This window comes from Tupaia chinensis, unplaced genomic scaffold (genome assembly GCF_000334495.1).
Source record: "Tupaia chinensis unplaced genomic scaffold, TupChi_1.0 Scaffold000459_1, whole genome shotgun sequence".
NCBI classification, from domain to species: domain Eukaryota; kingdom Metazoa; phylum Chordata; class Mammalia; order Scandentia; family Tupaiidae; genus Tupaia; species Tupaia belangeri.
The window spans coordinates 1,743,720-1,766,162 of record NW_006159968.1 but is presented as its reverse complement, the minus strand read 5'-3'; the positions used below and the strand labels follow the sequence as shown (position 1 = coordinate 1,766,162).

At 46.2% G+C, this 22,443-nt stretch overlaps 1 protein-coding gene across 1 annotated transcript in view; it reads left to right on the top strand.

Moving 5' to 3' along the window:
• TG (thyroglobulin) overlaps positions 1-15,223 on the top strand; it is a 262,258-nt gene extending 247,035 nt beyond the window's left edge. Inside the window, exons 47-49 of the mRNA XM_006155527.1 lie at positions 12,499-12,633; positions 13,803-13,993; positions 15,002-15,223. Coding sequence (XP_006155589.1) covers positions 12,499-12,633; positions 13,803-13,993; positions 15,002-15,120 — 445 coding nt within the window. The 3' untranslated portion in view covers positions 15,121-15,223. The remainder of the gene's footprint in view (positions 1-12,498; positions 12,634-13,802; positions 13,994-15,001) is intronic.
• The last annotated feature ends 7,220 nt before the right edge of the window (positions 15,224-22,443 follow it).

Genomic DNA, 22,443 nt, shown 5'->3' with positions numbered 1-22,443 from the left:
CTGTGGCAGGGCCCCGGGGAAGGGAGCCGAGCTTCTGTGGAGTGTCCTCCTCACTGTTTGTTTTTGTTAGAGGATGTGTATGCTCTCTGGAGAGAGACAGAGAAAGAGAGAGGAAGTGAGAAAGCACCCCCTATGGGGGACAGTTATGCCACAGTCCCTTCTCCTCCAATTCTTTTGGGATTTGGGCACACACAAACATGTTCTCAGTGTTTCTCCAGCTGCCAGGTCCAAGCCTTGAACCCACAGTCAGTCCTGGGAGATCCATCTGTCTTAACCGCCACACCACTGACTGGCCCACCAGTTGCTCTCTTTGACGGGGATATAAGTTAACCCATAGCACCACTGTTCTTCTGAAATAGCAGAACTCTGCCAAGGAGGGTTGTCCCCAAGGGAAGTCCTTGGACAGAACCAGATCACGTCCTTGGTCTCCTGTGACCAGCTTAAGTTTCTCTGGGGAAGAAAGGCATTCCCTTTTTCTCTTTAGGGTTCCATGGACAAAGGTCCCCTGCACCACCCCAGGCACCACTCATGCAATAAAGCCACACATGTGCATCAGACCCTCAGAAAGTGGGTCTTCACAGTTCTCAGCACTGCTGGGCCCATGGGCCCTCCCAGCACAGGGACTTAGGTGTTCAGGAAACCATGCTGAAGGACACAGCTGACCCAACCACCTTGTCTGACAAGTGTGGAATGAGTCCTTGCCACTCTGGTTTTTAGGCTCCTTGGGACTCAGTGTTGCCGTCTGTAAAGTAGGAGCAGGGAGGTGGGAGAGGGCTGTTGTATTGACTCTTCCCGGTGCTCCAGGGAGCCTGGGTCCCAGCCCTTCCTTCCTCAAAGACTGAGCTTTGAGGAACATTCAAGTTGATACAGTTTAGCCAGGTAGGTAAAATCACTGGGCTCGCCTACCTTGAAGGCATCTCCTACTCTCAGGTTCTATCATTTCTGGAGGGAAGAGACACTCAAGCCACCAAGACAGTTTATAGTAGAAGTGTTACTACTCGTGCAGAGGGAGAATCGCGTCCCAGGTAAAGCAGAGACTCCTCCTCTACTGCTTTGGGTAAGAAACTTGCCCTTGACTCGCCTCTGCTCAGTGACTAAGGGAGTCACATAACCTCTTTGGTGACTCAGATTCTTTTTTTTTTTTTTTGTATGATTTCTTCTTCACGTTCGATCACTGCACGTCTATAGCACACGGCGTGGTGTTTTGAAGTGTGCGTGTAGTACGAAGACAGTCAGATCAAGGACACTGGCGTGTCTGTCATTTTCAGTAGAGAACTTCACATTCTTGTATCTGCTAAGTGTCCCTTCCCTTTGGTGACTCAGTTTCTTCATCTGAAAAATGGGCACCATAGGCCTACTTCCAAGGGTTACTGTGATCATTACTCTGCACATGGGCCAGGGCCTGGCTAAGAAGTGCCGAGCATCCCTTTACACTGGCCATCAGCGGGTGACTGGGTGTGACTGGTCAGTCCCCGCATGGAGAGCCTGTCCCCACCGTGATCACAGCATGCTGCCATCTGTGTGGTAGTTACTTCATCAATGAATGAATCACAGAAACTAGATCATTTCGTTGTTGGCGAGTTTCTAAAGACCTCTCTCTCTTTGCCCTGGAGTTGTCACAGTCTCTGCCTTATTTCTGTCTCAGCTCCATAGCCTGCAAATATACTGCATGTGTTGCAGCACCAGCCATCTGTCCCAAACCTCCATTCCTGTTAGCAGGGAGGAGCTTTCCTGGCAGGGCCTAGTGAGCGAAATCCAGTAAGGTATTACTTTCTGCAGACTGCTGTTAACTGGCCCAGACTAGCAGTGTGGCTTTCTGAGTGCCACCGATTACAAGGGCCAGCCTCTGTGAGGGGAGAGTAGGTGTTAATGGCTAGAGACGAGACACACACTAAAATCAGTGGTGCGAGAAAGTTTCATTTTAAGATTCAGATTCAAAGAATCTCAGAATGTGAGAGATGATCTCATATCACCTCGTAGTTAGAGAAATCAAAGCCCAGGGGGATGAAGGGATTGCACCCCAAACCCAGAGCCAGGAAGTGGTAGTCTGGGTCCACATTCTTTTTTTTTTTTTTTTTTTGAGGATTTGTGTTATAGGGCACGTGTGCTCACCAGAAAGACAGAGAGAGACAGAGAGACAGAAAGCAAGAAGTCACCCCCAGGGGATATGGCCATGCTGCAATCCCTACTCCTCCATTCTTCTCTCGAGATCTTGGGCACGCATTCACGCACATGCACCCAGTGTGATTTTAAACCACTGGGTCCGGAACTCGAACCGCAGTCAACTACATGGGAGTCCAACAACATAGCCATTAAGCCATCTGCTGGTCCCATGGGCCCACATTCTGACTGCCCTGTCTTGTCTTCTTTCTTTTGTTCTTTTTCTTTTCAGAATTCTTTATATATTTATTTTATATATGTATTTATTTTTATTTTTTAAGTTTGATCAGAGAGAGACAAAGAGATAGAGAGAGGGGAAGTGAGAAAGCAAGCCACCAGGTCCAGGACTTGAACCATGGTCAGTCATGTGGGAGTCCAGCCCCTCAACCACTGTGCTACTCCCTGACCTCCTCAGTTTTCTTTCAATTGCACCCACTTCAACCCAAACCTTATGAGTACCTGCCATGGCTAGAGGCACTTACTAGCTATGTGACCTTGGGCAAGTACTTAACATCTCTGAGCCTCTGTGTACCCTCACCTGCACCTGGGAAGAGTAGTGGTCCCATAGAGCTGCCAGGAAAGTTGGGGGACAGTGCCTTCGTGGGGTGTAGCTGAGGCTGCTGGCATCCGGTGTGTGTGCTGGAAATACCTGGCAGCTTGATTAACAAAGCTACTGACACAAGGACAAAACGCCTTCCTTTCTCCTGCCCAGCTCTGCCCACAGGGGAATTTGGGGCCAGATCCTTCCACAGTTCCTTTCCATCGTCCTGTGTGTCAGGAAGTGGCATTTCCAATGATGACTGTAAGCCAGGGTTTCACAGCTCAGCACATTGCATTCGGGGCCAGATAGCCCATTGTCAGGGGGTGGGGTAGCTGTCGTCTGGGTAATGTGAGATGTTTGGCAGCATCCCTGACTTTTATCTGCTCGATGCCAGTGGCACCTGTCCCCCAAGATGTGACAACCAAAAATGTCTCCTGACATGACCAAATGTTCCCTGGGGGTGCATAATCACGCCAGTTGAGAACCATAGCTAACATCCGTTTAAAACTGGGTGGTTACTGGGACCAGCAGTTAGCATAATGGTTATGTCGCTGGACTCCCACGTAGTCGACCGCAGTTCGAGTCCCGGACCCAGCAGCTTAAACTCACGCCGGGCACATGTGCGTGAGTGCCCAAGATCCCGAGAGGAGAATGGAGGAGAAGGGATTGCGGCATGGCCATCCACCCGGGGGGTGATTTCTCCCTTTGTCTCTCTCTGTCTGGCGAGCACACGCGCTCTATAGCAAAAAAAAAAAAAAACAACCTCTCAAAAAAACAAACAAACAAACAAACTGGGTGGTTACTAACAGCAACTGAAGGGACCTGGCAGCTCCTCCCCAGGCAGCACTCTGTCCCCTGCCGGCAGACAGAGGGTGGCCTAGTGTTTCTCTGTGGGGAGGCTAGTGTGAAAAGCTGGGAGGCCTCGCTCTTGTGTTTGTACCAGGTGGGGCTCTGTCTGCTGTCCCCTCCCAAGTCCGAGACCTGAACGTCTTCTAACGCCCCCTCTTGGTTGCCTGGGTAACTCTGGAGGTCTCACCTGCACACTCAGGGCCCCTTTCTCCCTGTCATCTCCTCATTTCCACCTCCTTGACTCACAGTTGATGGCCCCTTAAAAGGACGCACTGCCCAGGAGTCTTCCCGGGAGGGGCCCGATCTGCAACCCAGACCCGTGACCTGCCAGCTCTGGGAGACCCCCACTCCAGCCCTAGTCTCTGTGCTAGGTCTCAGCAAGTGTGGAAGGGGAGCACTGATGAGTTCTCTGATGTTGCCTGTCCTCAGAGAGCTCCAACTGGCTCTGCCTCTCACGACTACCTCTTAGGCTCTGGTTTCCTCCTCTGTGTGATGGCGCCAGCAGCCGTGCTGACACTGCAGTAGGTGAGTGTCAGGGCTAATGCAGAGCTAAGTGCAAGGCAGCTGGAGCACGCCTAGCTGCCTGACACACAGTGAGCCCTTAGGGGTGACTCTTACTAACGCTGCTCAGTGCACTGTTCTGGAAAAGCCCAAACTAGAGATGAACAGGTCCTGGGAAGAAAGCAACCATAGCGATGTGGTTCCTGGGTACTAGACATTAAGTAAGGAGCTGTGATGGGCCAGCAGATGGCGTAGCGGTTACATCACTGGACTCATACATGGTTGACCACGGTTCAAGTCCCAGACCTGGTGACGTGAAACTCATGTCAGGTGTTTGTGCGTGCCCAAAATCCCAGGAGGAGACTAGAGGAGGAGTGGTCACCCTCCCTGGGAGTGATTTCTCACTTCTCACTTTCCCTCTCTTTCTGTCTCTCCCTCTCTCCAACAAGTTCATGTGCCTTGAGGCAAAAAAACTCTACTACTCTACTAAAAAAATGTTTTTAATAAGGAGCTGTACCCACTGACCTCAGAGGAGATATGGATGGCAGCCCCTCATCTTAAGATTCCTGGGGGCCATATCTGCAGAGCTCATAATTTCTATGGAGACTCATCATGGGGCCATGTGTGCATCACACTTTGTGTGCTGTGTTTGGGTCCTTGTTCTTTAGGCCGTGGTCTCCAGGCCCTGGGCTGTCATCCCCATGTCCCCATATCCCCACAGTGCAGCTGTTTCAGAGACCACATTTGACTCATTTTTGAATGGGCTGTGGTAGGCTCGGGATTATGCTCATACTCAGACTCCATATAGGATGTTAGAGCGTTCTTCCAGTTTTGGGAAGAGCAGCCCACCATACTGAAAGAACACAGCTTTCGTCCTTTGAGGTTAAATCAACTGGAGCTTTAATCTCACCTCTTCCATATATTAGCTGTTTGTATTTAAGCCATTTTTTTAACTTCAACATTCTCACTTCCAAAATGAGTAGTTACATCTAATTCATTATATGAAGAGTCAAGATAATATATGCTAAACACCTGGCACATTGTAGAAGTTTAATATTAGGTAGCAAGGGTTATTTTCCTTTTAGGAAAAATAAAGTTCTGACAGAAAAAAAAAATCAATGACTAAGGAGATAGCAATGTTCCCCTGTACACTGTCCCAACCCTGGAAAACAAAGCTGTAAATTCTAGACCCAAGATGTTTGTGCACCACCACATTTGCATTCTAGACATTGCTCTGCTTTCCAGGGGCCTTTAGCATTCCAGATTCAAAATATTGTCTTTTTAGTTGACTGTTTTGATGAGTTTGTTGGAATTAACCAACCAAAGAAAAAATGCGAAGGCTCCAGATTCTTGAACTGGGTCCTGGCCTGGGGATATCCTGTGTGATTAACAAGATCATTTCCCAGTCTAGATGGAAACAAAGCATTTTCTGAGACTGACCACTGCACTCCACGAGCCTCTCTCACATGAATCTGACACATATTTACATAGTACCTGCCATGCCACAGATGCTCTTCCAGGTCCCAGAGCTGGATCAGGTGGAAAGCAGAAAAGGGCCAGCCTCTGGGACTGTGACTGCAGCTGGGAGGTGGAACTGTTGGGTGTTTAGGGAGAGGGTGCGAAGCCACACAGTCCACAGGTAAATCGGAAGAATCAGTTCACCTTGCAGCACTAGGGAGGCGGTCCACTGGGGTTCTGCAGTCAGTGGTGAGGAAGAGCCTTCTGCAAAGGTGACATGTGAGCTGAGAACTGAGGATAAGAAGTGTGAGCCTCGTGTAGAAGTGAGCAGTGAGGAATCCCTAAAGAGAGATCACCGAATGGCAAGGTCCTGAGGTGGGGGAAGAGCTTGGCATAAAGAAGGTGGCGAGGGAGATGGAGATGGTGTCTATTGAAGAGGAGTAAAGGGGAAAGTATTCTAAAAGACAGGGCAATATAGTTTATAGAAGGGTATGCAAGCTATGACAAGCAAAGAGAGTATTTTGTCAAGTTTCCTGCACACTTGACACTAGGATTTTTAAGAAAGCACATTATATATAATGCACAATGATCTTTTTAATTACAGCCAAAATAAAGTTCACTAAAACACCAGATAGCTTTAGAAAAAATAGAATGTAAAATAAAGATCCTACTGTCCAATGTGATGGTCAGTCAGAAAAGTCAATTAAGATGAAAACGTGGAGATAAGTAAGAAAGGTATGCACCTCCAAGACTTTGGATGTCTTTAGATGTCCCCCCAAAATTCCTGTATTGGAATTTGTTTATTGTAAAGGTAATAAGAGGAGACTTATTTGGATTATGATGTTGAAAAGTAAGGGCTTTGGGGCATGATTAAGTATCAGGATGGGCCCCTGATTAGGTCCCGATGGATCTATAGGAAAAGGAATGAGAGAGACACCGGCTTCTGGACACAAATCTCTGCCCTCCTGCCTTGCGCCATATTGTGAGAAGACCCTCACCAGCTGTGGCACCTGGGCCTTGCACCTCCTGAGAGCTGTGTAAACCTCTGTAATTACTCGGACAGGTATTTCCTGTTAGTAGCCACAGAACTAAAAAACATATAAACCTCCATTCCTGTTTTTGTTTGTTTGTTTGTTTTGTTTTTGGTGCAGGACCGAACACTTGAGTGGGAAGATGTGTGGAATTCTCCTCTGGAATTTCTTGCATAACTAAAGCATAATGCATGGCCTATGATTTCTGGTTTGGGGTACTTGAAAGAGGGGCATATGCGGGCCAGCTGGTGGCATGGTTAAACTGACTGGATCCCATGTGTCTGACTGTGCATTCGAGTCCCAGATGCAGCAGCTTGAGAAAGATGTCAGGTGCATGAGTGTGTGCCCAAAATCATGAAAGGAGAGATGGAGGAGAAGGGGTTGCAGCATGACCATCCCCCTGGGGGGGGGTACAGCCTGCTTTCTCTTTCTCTCTTTCTTTCTCTGGCGAGATCATGTTCTGTCTAGCAAAACTGAACAAAAGAAAAAAGAAAGAACAAGAGGCATATGCTATTCAATGAACTCCATTAAAGTACGTAATCACAGCGACACACTCAGGTAGCATGGACAGTGGGGTCTCGGTAAACACACAACCTAGCTGTGAGAATAGATGCACTGGGCCGAAAGTTCGGCTTCTTCCAGGCAGCAGTTGTGATACTTTACGGAGGGAATGGAATGCAGTGTTCAGGTTAACCCGCAGGCTAGCTGAAAGCTTTAACTGGGCTACAAGATGATGTGTCTTACAGCTCTGCCAGACTCTAGGGAATTAGAGAAAAATCGCAAGTATTTCAACCGTGGGAGGGACTGCATTACTTAAAGTAAATGGGAGAGCTCGTTTTTTCGAAGGCTTGCATAGCAAATCCTTTTATAAAATTCAAACCGTTTGTAAAGCAAGTAATTACTTCTTGATTAATTCCTAGACAGAATCTGAATTTTCATATGTTAGATTTGCCCAAAGAAAAGCACACTTAGCGGTTTCTATTGGGTTGTTAGAAAAGTCATGACTCATTTTTGCAAAGAAAAATATGACCAATATTTCCCGACAACCCAATATTTGTAAATTATTTAACAAAATTTCAGCTTCTTTTATAAAAAATAAATGAATAAATGAATAAACCCTGGGAAGCCGAAGCACTTTTACCCCTTCCTGTTCCCTGATTTCCTCTGAGGAAGCTATCTAGAGATGCTGGCTAGAGATAAAAAAGGGAGGCTAGTTTAAAGGGATGAGGTCAGTAAACTTCCCCTGCCAGACAGGACGACAGGGACAGGAGTCCCTGCAACCACTGGCCCTCAAATCAATCCCATCACATGATCTGGAATGCAGTGAATCTTCCAGCACAAACCCTTTCACTCCATAATCAGCAGACAAAGACTGCTATAATGCAAAACTGTCTTGTTTTGGTCAAAAAAGATCTACTTACTCCCTCTTCTCCCCTTAGAGGGGCTCCCAGGCGTAGCCCCACCTCCTAGCTGAGGCTGTGGTCACAGGCTTCCTCTGGCAATACCACCTCAGTTATTCTGCTTCCCTGTGAGCCCCAAACATTCACCCTTTATGGCTCCTGTCCTGGGCTGCAGATGTGATGCATAGTCTCCGAAATGCAGCTGCTGGCATTTGGCTTGCTGGGATGCAGGCTTGACCTTCCTGCAAACCCACAGCGGCATCAGCAGGACTTAACACAAGCAAGGTGGCTACAGGGTAGGCTGGGCGTGTTATGTGAAAAGTACCGAAGTTTTGCCTTTCCTGCATGACCGTACAGTTTCTAAGTTCCAGGCTTCCCACTCACGTCACTCTAGCCATCGTTCTAAAGGCAATGCAACCTTCCCCAGCCCCTTTTGATTGTGACCCTAAACCTTTCTAGTTTTGCCTCTCAGGTTTGCACAGAACTGGAATCTAAACCTTAGCAAGCATGGAATTGAGAGGTTCCCACACTTTAGGTTTTTCTGGACTAGGAAGAATTCCAGTTTACTTCTCAGCATGCACATTTTCTGCACTTCTCAGCATGACTTAGGAGGCCCTGGGTGCGGGGGACTCTGTCCTCTGGCACAGGCACCAGCACCCATCTGTCCTCTCTGGCCCTTCCCACGCTCCCACTCTGTGCTGCATGCAGAATGCAGAGCCCACTCCTGACTTTACAAGCGCTGAGCCAAAGCACAGATGCCATTCCCACTCCCTCCACCAGGGACCCCGCTCATCTGTGAGGCTTAGGTGCACCACGGTTTCCTTTCTTGGACTTTAGCTAAACTCTTCTCCATTCCCTTGCCCAAAATGAGAGGTTTCTTTTTTCTCTCTCTTCTTTTTTTTTTTTTTTTTTTTTTTGAGAGGTTTTTCCTATAGGGCGTGTGCGCTCACCAGACAGAGAGAGACAGGGAGACAGAAAGTGATAAATCACCCCCCAGGGGAGATGGCCACACCGCAATCCCTTCTCCTCCATTCTCCTCTCGGGATCTTGGGCACGCACGCACATGTGCCCGGTGTGAGTTTTAAGCCACCGGGTCTGGGATGCAAACCGCGATCGACTACATGGGAGTCCAGCAACATAGCCATTATGCTAACTGCTGGTCCCTTCTCTCTCTTCTTTTTATGATGCTTTATAAATAATTCTGTTACCAGATAGACACAGGTCTAGCTATCATATAACTTGCAGCACTTTATTTTTGAAAACTGGTGGCTCATCACCACTTCCTGTTATACTTGAACTCCTCACCTGAATGCTGAGTCCTCTTCCCCACTCAGCATGACACCCAGCAGACACTGGGCAGATGCGGGTTGGGGAAGCTCTTCATTTTGACAGCCCATGTCTCACTTGCCACAGCCCCACCAAATTGCATTACATGGAAACAAAAGGCATGTATACACATGCACATGCACACATGCACATGTGCCTGCACACACACACACACAGGCACATCCCTTCTCTCTCTTCTTTTTATGATGCTTTATAAATAATTCTGTTACCAGATAGACACAGGTCTAGCTATCATATAACTTGCAGCACTTTATTTTTGAAAACTGGTGGCTCATCACCACTTCCTGTTATACTTGAACTCCTCACCTGAATGCTGAGTCCTCTTCCCCACTCAGCATGACACCCAGCAGACACTGGGCAGATGCGGGTTGGGGAAGCTCTTCATTTTGACAGCCCATGTCTCACTTGCCACAGCCCCACCAAATTGCATTACATGGAAACAAAAGGCATGTATACACATGCACATGCACACATGCACATGTGCCTGCACACACACACACACAGGCACACACATATACACACACACATACACACAGTAATACCCAGAGCTAAATGACTGGTCAATTCTGCCCACACTCTAGCTAAATGTAACTTTACCAATTCAGCAATGTGGGTGATGATTTATCATTTGTAGGGGGATTTCCATCCACCTTCTACCAACGAGCATCCACTGATACCATGCAGGAGGCTAAAGAGGAATGGTCAGATTCATTTTATTAAGGTTTTTCTATTAGAACCTTTTAAAGGCTTCAAAAGTCAGTGGTGGATGGGAGATTTGAGCCAAACATGCCCAATGTGGGCAAGAGCTTTCCTGATTCCACATCTGCCTCTATGTGGCAATTAGAAGATCCAAATCTGGCCTGAGCACAGGACGAGTAGCTGTCAGATTAGGCAAAACTTCAACTATGATATTATTACCAAAAGCAGCCAATGACTACTGAAAGCTAAATACAAGCAGTCTGACCTTGTATCTGTGCAGCACACAGGACTGCGTGTATGACAGATCAGCGCTCAAACACAGCACAGACCAAAGAGCCAAATCCATGTGTGTCATCTGACTGCCCAGTCTTCGAGCCCTGTGGCCACTCAGCTAAGAGGCTTCTTTTACCTTGTCAGGCCCTGGCATGTTCTTCTGTGTCTCCTTCTGTTGACGGAATCCAAATCCCCTCTTCTTCCTCCAGAGAGTCCTGGGACTTTCAGTCAGAGCCCAGATTCACTGAGGGCTTGGTTGTTTGATCCCAAATTCCCTTTACTGAGGCTCACGCTGTATGTCCTTCCTCCAGATATCTGCCTTAAAAAATTTAAAATAGCTCCAGCATCCAGATAAAGATCATCCCTGCAAAGCAGAAGTCCTCATATACAGCAGGCTCACAAATTAAACAGATCAGATAGGCTGAAATGCCAGGCTTTTCCTCCAAAGCCATGCTCTCTAAGAGCATTTTAATCTTTCTAATCTTTCGGAGGTTATAGACAGTGGTAGGCTGGAGCCAGCTTGTACCAGTTCACACAGTTGTGCACATCTTTTCCAAAGCAGAGTTCAATGACTTCACTTTGGTAGTGTGAAATTTGCTATGGCAGTGATATTTACACCATGGAAATTGGCAAATTCTACAAGCAGGACTTCCCCGCAGAGAGCGACTGTTAGACACAAACCAGCACAACATTTTTGAGCCTATGATGGAAACAGAAGATTCTCCCTAGAAAGAGGAAAATTTAGGTCTTCCCCAAACCATGCCCAAATCTGATAATTCACTGGAAGGACTCATAGAATTTGCTAAAAGCTGCCAGACTCGCAGTAATAGTTTATCACGGGAAAGGACACAGATTAAGAACAGCCGAAGGAAGAGAGGCTCAGTGCAGACCCCAGGAGGGTTCCAAATGTGAAGCTCCATTGTCTCTCTGGAGTCAGGACATGTAACTCTTTCTGCATTGGTGTATGACAATACATGTAGAGTATTACCAGCCAGAGAGGATCACCTCCTTTGATGTTCAGAGTTTTTGTTGGGACTCCCTTATGTCAGCATAGTTGATTTGATTGATTGAGTGTTCATGTATTCAATTTCAGTTTATAGGTCAATTGATATCATGTGACTCAAAGCTTCCATCCTAAATCACATGTTTAGTCTTTCTGGCATTGCCAATCCCTATGCCAAGATTGTTGATTATGGTGACAATCATCCTAAAATCCTATGTGGCCAACCTCTGCCTTAAACAAAGACACTCCCATTGGAGGTGGTGGGTGGCATGGTGGTTACGGTGTTGGACTCCCACATGGCCAACCACAGTTTGGGTCCTGAACTGGCAGTTTGCTTTCTCACATTCTTTTTCTCTCTGGTCAAAATAAAATAAAATAATAATAATAATAAAGACACTCCTATCAACTATGACTTACCTCCTAGAAGCCAAAGACAAAAGCCAGACCTCTCCTTTACCAAAGCCAAATTCTTTACTATGCAGCTGTAAAATCCCTCCCTGCTTTTCTGCATTGTGAGACTCCCATGGCCCCGGTCCTGCAGACACCCCACTGCTGGCTCCAGCTCTGCCCGTTCAGATCACTAGACTGCCTTCCAAATCTTCATTCTCATCTGCCTCTACTTGCTTCATGTTCAGTTCCATCAGAGCTCAAAACATGTATTTACTGGACAGTCACCTTGTCCCAGGTGCACTGGGGTGGGCCACATGGGTAAGGGTCATTCCTGAAGAGCTTTGAGGGTGTCAGTCACATGTGAACAAGGACTAGTACAGAGAAGGGACTCAAAATTTAGATTGTTCTATTACTTTTTTCAGAGAATGGATGATAACAAATACTTAATGATATCACAAGTATCATGTTTGAAATATCGGGCTGTTGGAAAAGTCATGGTGCATTTTTTGCATAGAAAAACAGAAAAATACATCATGATTTATCCACAGACCCAGTAGGGTCCAAAGAAAATTATTTTGGAAAATCACTCACAAGCATTGTTTCCTGAGTGTTCAGTGCTCGACCCTGGATACACTTCAACCAAGACATTGGAGCTGTCCCAGAGAGACTACCGGACTGAAGGTGGAGCCAAATCTCAGCTAAACTGAGCCTTAAGGAAGATTCCTAAATAACATATAAAAAGAGAAAAGCCTTTTTTAGGGGAGACATGCTGATTTTTGGCTCACCTGGTTTATCCAATGGTTTACCATTCCTTTCACTTACGCGTCTTCTCGTCTGTTCCCTCAGCCTGAACTTGCTGACAGATGTGCAATACGCCTTTGGGCTGCCCTTCTACCCTGCCTATAAGGGGCAGTTTTCTCTGGAGGAGAAAAGCCTGTCTCTGAAAATCATGCAGTACTTTTCCAACTTCATCAGATCAGGGTAAGTGGACGTCCACCCTCAGTTCTGCTGTTTCCTTTCCCTTTCTCTTTAATAAGCCCACAAAGGTCATACTTACACTGATGAACTCCTTTCCTCCCTAGACATTGCAATGCCAGCCACTGGTTTTCTTGTCTCAATCCCACCCTTCTGCCAAAATTTCTTTTAACTAGCTCAGTCTTCACAAATTTCCAATTAAATGTCTCTCCCTCTCTCTTTAATGTCAGAGAGTGCACGCACATGCATCCATGCACAGGAGAGAGAGCAACCCTCCTACCCCACCCCACCCCCCCACACACATGTACATACCATAGGCTTGGTCATGCTGCAATTCTTTTTCTCCCAGTTATCCATCCTGTCAGGATCCTAGGCATGTGTATACATGCCTGGCATGTGAACCCACAGGGCCAGGACTCAAGTGTTAAATGGAGAGAGAACATTCCTTCTAATTAGGGTTTAAAATGTTTTAGTGAGAAAATGATGTTAAACTGGGACTCAAAGGATGAGCAGCATATTTAGATCATCACAGAGAAGGGGGGACAGGCATGGTCCAAGCAAAGGCAGGGGTGAGAAGAAAGCATGTTTTGGTTGGTGAACATCAAGTGGCCAGTGGGCCTGGTCTAGGGGCTACATGATGAGATGTACTCAGTGATGAGGCTGGGCTTCAGGTTTAGGAAGGAGCCTGTGTCTGAGAAGCTGTGATGTCCCTTCATGGGAAAGTTAACCCATAGGTGACAGGAAGATTCCCTAGCTTCAGACCCAGCCTCCTGCCCAGGCCTTGGGAGTTCTAGAGACTGGCCATGGTGTCCAAATCAAAGGACAGAAGGATGGAGAGGGATGCAGTGACCTCCTGAGCATTCACAAAGACAGAGGGCCACACTCAGTCCTTCACACTACCAAAGTAAAGCATGCTCTGGGCCATGCACTCAACGCCTTTCCTTTCCTGGTGGCCTAACGGTGGTGAGCTCAGAGAGCCCTTATGCCCTTGATGCTTTTATGCTGCCTCAGTTAAGATCACAACCCCAGATGCCAGGTTGGGTGAGTTCAAATCCAGCTTTGACACGTAAAGATGAGTGATTGCTCCTCAAAGACCAAGTTCACACAGAAAGTGTTCCCATGTGATATGAGGAGAGAAGAGTTTCCCTCATGGATATTTCTTCTTATTTTCCCAGAAACCCCAACTACCCTTATGAGTTCTCAAGGAAAGCACCTGCATTTGCAGCACCCTGGCCTGACTTTGTCCCCCGTGCCAGCGGGGGGAACTACAAGGAATTCAGTGCACTACTCCCCAACCGACAGGGCCTGAAAAAGGCCGACTGCTCCTTCTGGTCCAAGTACATCCAGTCTCTGAAGGCGTCAGCAGGTAGCATGCGCAGCTGGGCAGGCAGGGCTGGGTGGAGGGGCCAGCTGTCCAGCTCCTGTGCATCAGCCCAGTGCTGGTTTGTGCACTGGGGTCACTGGGGACACTGGGTCAGGGGATGCCAATGACATACCTCTGTCCCCTGAGAAGCCTCCATCCTGGAGAGATCCTCTTTGCAAAATCATCCTGTTCTCATGAAGGTTTAGCAGGACTGCGGAGATAGGCACTGGAATAGGATCTGAGGAGAGCAGGGAGAGGGCTGTGAGAAGGTGAATGGGAATTCAGCATAAGGCTTCTGGCTCAGGATACTGCCATGGGAAGAAAAGGTGGGATCTTGACCCTCACAGCCTGTGAAGGCCTGATTGGAAATCCTGGAGAGGCGACTCCAGCCAGGGTGAGATGGGCACATACATCTCTTCCAGCTGAAGGGGCACTAAGGAGAGAAAACAAATCATAATGAGAGCAGTGGGAATACAGAGATAAACATGGTATCCTTAAGAAGCTTCCAGAAGAGTGGGGAGACATTATGTAATATAATGCAGTAAATGTCCTTCAGCTCTTCTGGCACCGTGATGGAAATCTGTGCCTAAGATAGGGGAGCCCAAAGGAGCGATGACTTGATTCTCCAAGGAGTGTCTGGGAAAGCTTCTTAGTGCAGGCAATACTTGGGCCGAGGTTTTCAGAATGATGGGAGTTTTCTTTAGGGAGAGGAAGGATGAAAGTCAATTACCAACCAAAGATGTGACCTTGTCCAACATGTCATAGATTCTGGACTCTGGTTTTACCTTCCAAGGCTTAGTGGCTCTGTCAAGAGACCCAAGCACCATTGTACGCTCGGCATGTCCCTACAGTCAAGCAAGGAATCTGGTGTCCTGACCACTGGAAGTGCCCCTCTATAAGGCATTAGAGAATGCCCACTGGAGGTTGGAGTCTCCTGTGGCCAAAGGGAAAGGAACTAGAAACAGAGTTCTTATCTGGCCTGGACCAACCTGCCCTGCCCTTCTGTTTTAGATGGAGCCACCAGTGGCCAGTCAGCAGGGAGTGAAGAGGAGGAATTGGCCACTGACTCTGAGCTGAGAGAAGACCTCCTTAGCCTCCAGGATCCTGGCTCCAAGAGCTATAGCAAGTGATCAGCACCTGGGACCTCCATCCCTGCCAACTTCACCCAAGGCGACCCACCTTGCTCACCTTATTCTCTAAAATATCCTCTTACTTTCAATAAAGTGTCTATATGCAGTGAAGCCTTCATGACTGATGTGTGAGTCTAAGACAATTTTTGGAAGGCATTAAAATTATTTCCAAATAATCCTCCTGAGATTTGAATCACAGGCTACTAGTTACTTTCAATAAATATTTATAGAGCATCTGCCATGCACCAGGCCCTGTGCTGGATGCTGGGGAAACAAGTACTGTGCCCCTTTAGAAGGACAGAAAGTCAGACAGACAGACAGACTGACACAGTGACACAGGGTATGGGGGGGTCCATCATTTGAATTCAGACCAAACCCAGTGATAGTTTGTAGGTTGGGATTACCATTCCATTTTGCAGATGTGAAAGTGAGGCTTAAAGTGGTGCATGGCATGTCTAAATTTGCACAGGAAGAAGGCAGAAATCGTAGTCCAACTTGGGTCTCTGAATTCTGTTTGCATGCACTGCATGGATTAAAATAAACAGGCCTGTGGACATGTTGTGTGTCCTGCAAAACCTACTGATAGCACTAAAAGTCCTGAATAGCTTCCAATATGCATTACAGGCTCAAGTAGGATACTGAAAGTAACTGAATCATCATAAAAATGCCTCAACTGAAGGATACTCCAACAGGTGGTGGTCCTTGGACTGGCCAATGACTCAGCAATGTCATCAAGGACCCACATTCTTTCCATCCCTCTTCTTTGCCATCTTCAGCACATGGACAGTCTTGCTTTAGTGACACAATGTGGCTACCGTAACTCCAATTGTCACATCTCCCCAGTAGTATCTGGTGCTGAGGCAAATGGAGCAGGGACTATTAAACTTCCCCTTCCGGTGCCTCTTTCTTTTTATGGATGAAAATCTTTCCCAGAATCTCTCTTATATCTCATTGGTCAGAACTGAGTCATGCCTTCTTTTAAACCACCATTGGTAGTGGCCATGAAAGAGCTTGCTATGATCCAGAATAAGCATGGCTTCTTCTCTGAACAGGAGCCATTGTCATCCCAGCAGAGCTGGGGTGTAGTTAGCAGAGATGATGGGGAGATAGAAACTGGGTAGACAACTGAGGCTCCTAAAACCATGAAAGTTGGCCCCATTTCCATTCTTGGGGCCATCCTGAGCTGATCCAGGAACTAGCCTCAAACATCTCTTTACTCTTTTAGTCTAGAGTGGACTGTAAAATCATGCATCATGGTTGGAGGTGATCACAGGTTCTCTCATTGCCCTGGTGCTTTCTGACTGAAGCTCACCCCAGGCTGAGGCTCCTGAGCCCGAGGACTCAGACAGGGGGCAGGAGGTGTGGTGCTGGGGCAGTATTCCACCTGCCCAGCCGTGTTTGGTGCCTCTGAGGTACCCAGCGGTGGGAGTAGATGGGACCTCTGTTAGGTTTCTGTGTGGCTTCTGTAACCAATCACCACACACTGTGTACTGAAACAGCAGAATTTATTCTTTTGTAGTTCTAATGCCCAAATGTCCAAAATCAAGGTGTCCACAGAGCCATGCTCCTTTGAAGACTCTGTGCAAGAATCCTTTCCATGCTTCTCTCCTGACTTCTAGTGGTAGACCCTAGTGTGCCTTGGCTTGCGGCTACCCTCACATCTCTGTTTCTGTGTGGGTCATACTTCCCTTTCCTATCTCTAATAAGGACTTAGTCATCAGATTCAGGGGCACCCTAAATCCAAAACTATTTCATCTCAATTTCTTTAACCTAATTTCATCTGCAAAGACCCTAATTCTAAACAAATTCACAGCCACAGGAATCAAGGATTAGGACTTTCTCATGTCTTTGGGGGAAAACAATTTAACTTGCTACAGGACCCAGAACAGGGCTCTGAACATGCTGTTGGGAGGGGCAGAACCTGGGCTCACCTGAGGCTGGCCCACCCGTGATTGTTCCAGAGAGCCCTGAACTCAGACTTTCAAAGGGCAGGAAGTAGAAGGAGCCACTGTGGACTTTGGGATAGAGTTTTGGGTGTCCAGAAAGCCCTTCCAGCACAGCCTTCTCTATAACCTGGCACTCGTGATGATAGTAATAATAATGATAGCATTTATTCTTTTATCAAGGTCTCAAACCCTGTACCCAGTGCCAACCTATCAGCACTGTCTTATTTTCCTCCCTCAAATGAAAACCTGTTCTTTTGTTGCCATCAAGAAGTGAGTGTAGATATTCTATCCCTGAAGCTTTGTACCTTTGGTTTCAACCTGGTCTATTTCCAGTTAAACTTAAGGTTTCTTAAGGAGGTTTCTCCTCCTCGAATACCTCAGTGGGTGGCAATAAGGCAGGCCTGTGGGAGGCATACATTTGGCCAGGTGTTTAGATGACTCAGTAATTTCTTTGTTCCGTCTTGACTAATCGATCATGAGAATCACCCAAGAACTTTTACAAACTCCCAATACCCAGATCATACTCCAGATGGATTAGATCAGAACCTCTGGAGGAGGGGGCACAGGCATTAGGAAGTCTCAACGCACTGTCCTGAATAACACTGCTCTTACCTTTCTGGATCTTTAGTCTCCTTATCTGCAGAATAAATTCAATTAAGTTTCCTAGGTGAGCAATGCTTAGTGAATTGTAAACTGAAAGCAGTTTGATTTTTTCCCCCCACAATTTCCCATTTTTAGTAGGCAGAAGACTGTCTCCCTCCCCAAAGTTATGTATGTATGTCCTATTCCCTGCAAACTATAAATAACATAGGCTACATACAAGGGATAGTTAAAGTTGCAGATGGAGTTATGGTTGCTAATCAACTGGTCTTAAATTATTCAAACAATATAAGTGGCTACAAGGTAATCATAAAGGTTCTTTAAAGTAAATAAAGGAGGGCCTGCCTCTGCAGTGAAGGTGGTACAATACTGACTATGGAGCTAGAAACCACATGTCGACCACAGTTTGAGTCCCCTGCCAAAGACACCAGGAATGTGTGTGTGTAACCAAGATCCTGGCAGGCTAGAGGACTGGAGAAAGGGAATCACAGCATGATGAACCATGTGGAGGGTGCTCATCTGTCTCTCTTTCTCTTTTTCTCATCTTTCATGCATGCTTACACACTCTCTGATGAATTAAAACTAATGATAAAAATAATAATAAGTAGACAAGTGAAGGCAGAAGAGAGGACCAGAGAGATGACAGCATGAGATGGACTTGACCAGATGTTACTGGCATTGAAGATGAAGGAAGGGGGCCATGATCCTGAGAATGTGGGTGGCCTTTAGATGCTAGAAAATGGGTTCTCTCCTATAGCCTCCAGAGAGGAATGCACCTGCTGACACCTTCACTCTTGCCCATTTGAGATTCCTGTTGAATTTTGGACCTGCAGAACAATTAAATAATACATTTGTGTTGAATTGGGCCCATAGATTGATGATCGCTTGTTACAGCAGCCATGAAAGGCAAATACGTCTTTCAAATGTGTATTTTATCCTGCCCTTGGAGTAAACCTGAGGCATAGCTAGCACATTGTTTTCCTAATAATAAAAAGTCTATTTCAGTACCATATAAAAATCCCAAATTTACCAGCACTAGCTGTGAGAATCCTTGCTCACATTTTTGTCATGGTTAGAGTTGAGTGATGGCCTAATGATGGTGCCAGATTTGGAACTCCCCTTTGTGTCTAGCACCACCGGATGACACCTGTTATGTTTTTAAGAACCTGTGAAACCTATGATAGAAAAGATCCCATTATTGCAACATCCTGTTATAATAATACCTACTTTGCAAATTCACCATGATGATTAAGGTACTAATGTATGTGAACAAAAAACAGTAAAGTGCTCTTCACTAATCCCTTGTAATTAACAGTAGATTTGTAACTTACAATGTGCCAGAAGACTGGCCCCTTAGCACAGAAGTTAAACACTATGCACAAGGAGCCAGATTCCGCATGGCCAACCATGGTTAAAATCCTGACCCACAATGGCTTGAAAAACATGCCAGGCAAGTGTGTGCATGCCCCAAATACTGACAGGATGAAGAAATTGAGTAAAATGGATTGTGGTATACCCAGTCTCTACTGAGGGGTGCTTTATCTCTCTCCCTGGCAAACACTTGACTTAAAGAAAAAGAAAGGAAGAAATAAAGAGAAATAAAGGAAGAAAGAAGTAAATAAGAAGGAAAGTAAAAGAAAGAAGAAAGAAGAAGGAAGGAAGGAAGGAAGGAAGGAAGGAAGGAAGGAAGGAAGGAAGAAGGAAGAATAAAAGTAGACTTGGGAAATATATGGCCCCAAAGACCAAACCTTTATGGTTCCTGCCTAGAAATACGGCTCAGAAAACTACAGCAGAAGAAATAGCACCCAATATCTGGATGTTTGAGCTGAGGAGAATTTAGTTCTTATTAAAACAAGAGAGAAGTACTTGCACAGGGTTCCCCAGTCAGCCCTGTCAGAACTGGCTTCAGAACTCCAGACTCACTCTAGCACTCTATGTTGTGTATTGTAAATTCCCCATGAAGTCATGTGGAGTTACATAACCCATTTCCCAAAGGGATGTGCAAACATGAGTGTATGTAGGGCAGGCACGTGTCATAGATTCATCTGTAAAGACCAGGAAGGTCATAGTACATCCAGTATCAAAGTTCAGGTCACCCAAAAGTCAGGAGGTAAATGGGGCATCACCTCACATTGAGAATCAGTGTGCCATCCAGAGTCAGTAAGGCATGAATCAAGAAAGGAAATGAAGAAATTAGCTAGGAGCCTAGTCATGAGTCTGAGTCAACTTCCGCTAGAGCTGGAAGCAGCCTGGAAGGGTAGGAGGATGAGGCAAGAGATTCTCTCATCGGGAAGTGGTGAGACAATTCCGTAAGGCCCCCTTCCTCCGGAGGCCCTCCAGGAAGACAAGAGCATGGGGACTCCCTGGTTCCTTGCTGAATCTGAGAACTCAACGGCAGCTCTGCCCAGACCAACCAAGACCCTAAGCCAATGGTCCCAAGATAAGGTTGAATACATTGAAATCACGTGCAGGTTAAAAACACACATTCTGGTTCCCACACTTTTGAGAACAAATAGATCTAAGGTTAGACTTATAAATCAATATTTCAAATAAAAAAACCTGTACTTGGCAACTATCTCTGGTAAACCCTGTTGGCCATAATTCCACTCCCCAGAAGCAACTTCTTTCAGTGGTTTCCATCTTAGTTCAGTCATCTCGTAAACAGTGTGAGTTTACGTCTACTTGTAATTTATTGATCTTTTTGCTAAACCTATTGATTTCCTCTGAGAAAAATGAGTGCTTAACTCACTTAGACCATCACCACCTGTACCTCCACCAGTGGGTAACAGTATAATTTCTATTTCTTCTTTAGATTTCCTTTTTATTCTAAACAGTAACTTTTCTTTCTTGTTTCATCAATTCTATAACTACTTCCTGGTGTGTTTATTAGGTTACAAGCCTTTCTACACCCTCAGCCACTTCCTACCCTTTCTTCTTCCTCTTCTACCTCACTCCTTTCCACCCTGTCCATACTCCTGTATTTACTTTGCCCTGCACTCTCAGCTAAGCCTCCCATGCTTCATCTGTAGGTTAATTGCAGCTGAAGACCAGTTAATTTCACTTTCTATATTAAGATTTTATATATATTGTTCACAGGCCAAGCAGTGTGTGGAGAATTATGCTTCATAATCTCTTTTTCCATTTTATGACAGTTAATAAAGGATATTTCTCACTTCAAGATAAAAAAATCCTTATTATATTGTCGACTTAAAATCATGCTGTCTTAGATTAATTCCTGTTTAGATCATACATTTATGGGTAGCTTCTTGCTTTACCTAACATTTATAATTACTTTTCTCCACCTACCTCTTTTCTGCTCCTCTCTCTCTCTCTCTCCCCCCTCCTTTCTGTTCTTTTCCTTTTTCTTCCTTGAAATCTGTGCCTTTAGCATGACTTCAAGGAGTTAGTGTGTTTTTACAACCCCCTTGATGGTTTCAACCAGGTTTAGAGTGCCACTACTTAAGGTTGTTGGTGTAGAGGAAAGAATATGAGTTTTGGAGTCAGCCAGGAGTGTGAGTTCTGACTTGACTGCTCAGCAGTGACACACTCCAGAACAAACCTCATCAGGGGACATATTCACATGGGAAACCAGATTCTGTGCCTCCCTGGATCTGTGAGAGAGTTATTTAACATCTCTACACATGTCCTTCGTTATGATAATTCACGCTTATCACTTGTTGGAAGAAGAAACACCAAAGTGCCTGGCACACTACAGCTGCTCAACGAGTAACCGCTGGAAGAAGAATATTAGAAACTGGAGATGAATCTCGCTTAGAATTCAGCACTTATGATTTGGGTGTTGCAGGCTTTCTCGCTGTTTCACTGGGTGCACGAAGCACCTACTTTGTCCTATATTCTTGTCAAAGCTCTCGTCTGAAGACTACAGCCCACAGCTCATTGCCCTTTGAAGGATAAGCTATAAATACACTGGGTCATTAAAAAGAGGAAGGAGTGCACCTGGACAGCCAAGAACATGTAAATTCAGCCAGAGGAGACCTCAGGGCCCAGAGCTGCCTGTCACCACAGTCTCCCCCTGACTTCTGCAGAAGAACTCTGGGCATCTAAGTCAGGAACCCCAGGCCAGCCTGCTGTCCCCTCCAGCTGCCCTGGAAACCCCCTGAGCAGCCATGGAGGCTGCAGTGAGTTACAGGTCTTCAGTCTTGCATAGCCTCACCCTTGGGGGACCAGGAAAGGTGACCTCTAGGGTAGAGTCCAAGGTTCAGTCTCACCAGGGACTGGAGGGTAGAGAGGCAGAGAAAAGGAAAAGGAGGTCTTGATTATCCACTATAAAAGCTGGATGACTTTGACTAACTTACTGAACCCTTGACCCCTGTGGTTCTCATCTGTCCAATGGGAGGCCCTTTGAATATTAGAGAAAATGGCGCAAGAATGCTTCCAATCGCAGATGTTTCACAGAGGTCAGTTTGCTTTCTCTCCTTTTTCTTCCTCCTTTTCCTTAGTTTCTGACCCCCAGAGAAGGCTCAATGGACCTTTTTGACAAAATGAAGAGAGCTCAGATAGCCTCAGCTTGCAGTCTCTATCCAGTTTCACAGTGTGGCCGAGATGGCTCTAGCGAGTGGCTCCACCCTTTCACCCTTCACATTATCTTGCTGTTATACACATAAAGCTGTGACACTCCCCACACCCACCCTGCACTGGTGCCAGGCAGGTTAATTAAGACCGAGACCTGAACACTGAGACAATCTGCAGGGAATTAACTGGAACTGAATATATTCCATGCAGTGGACACCCAAAATATTCCAAAGATTTCCCTCAA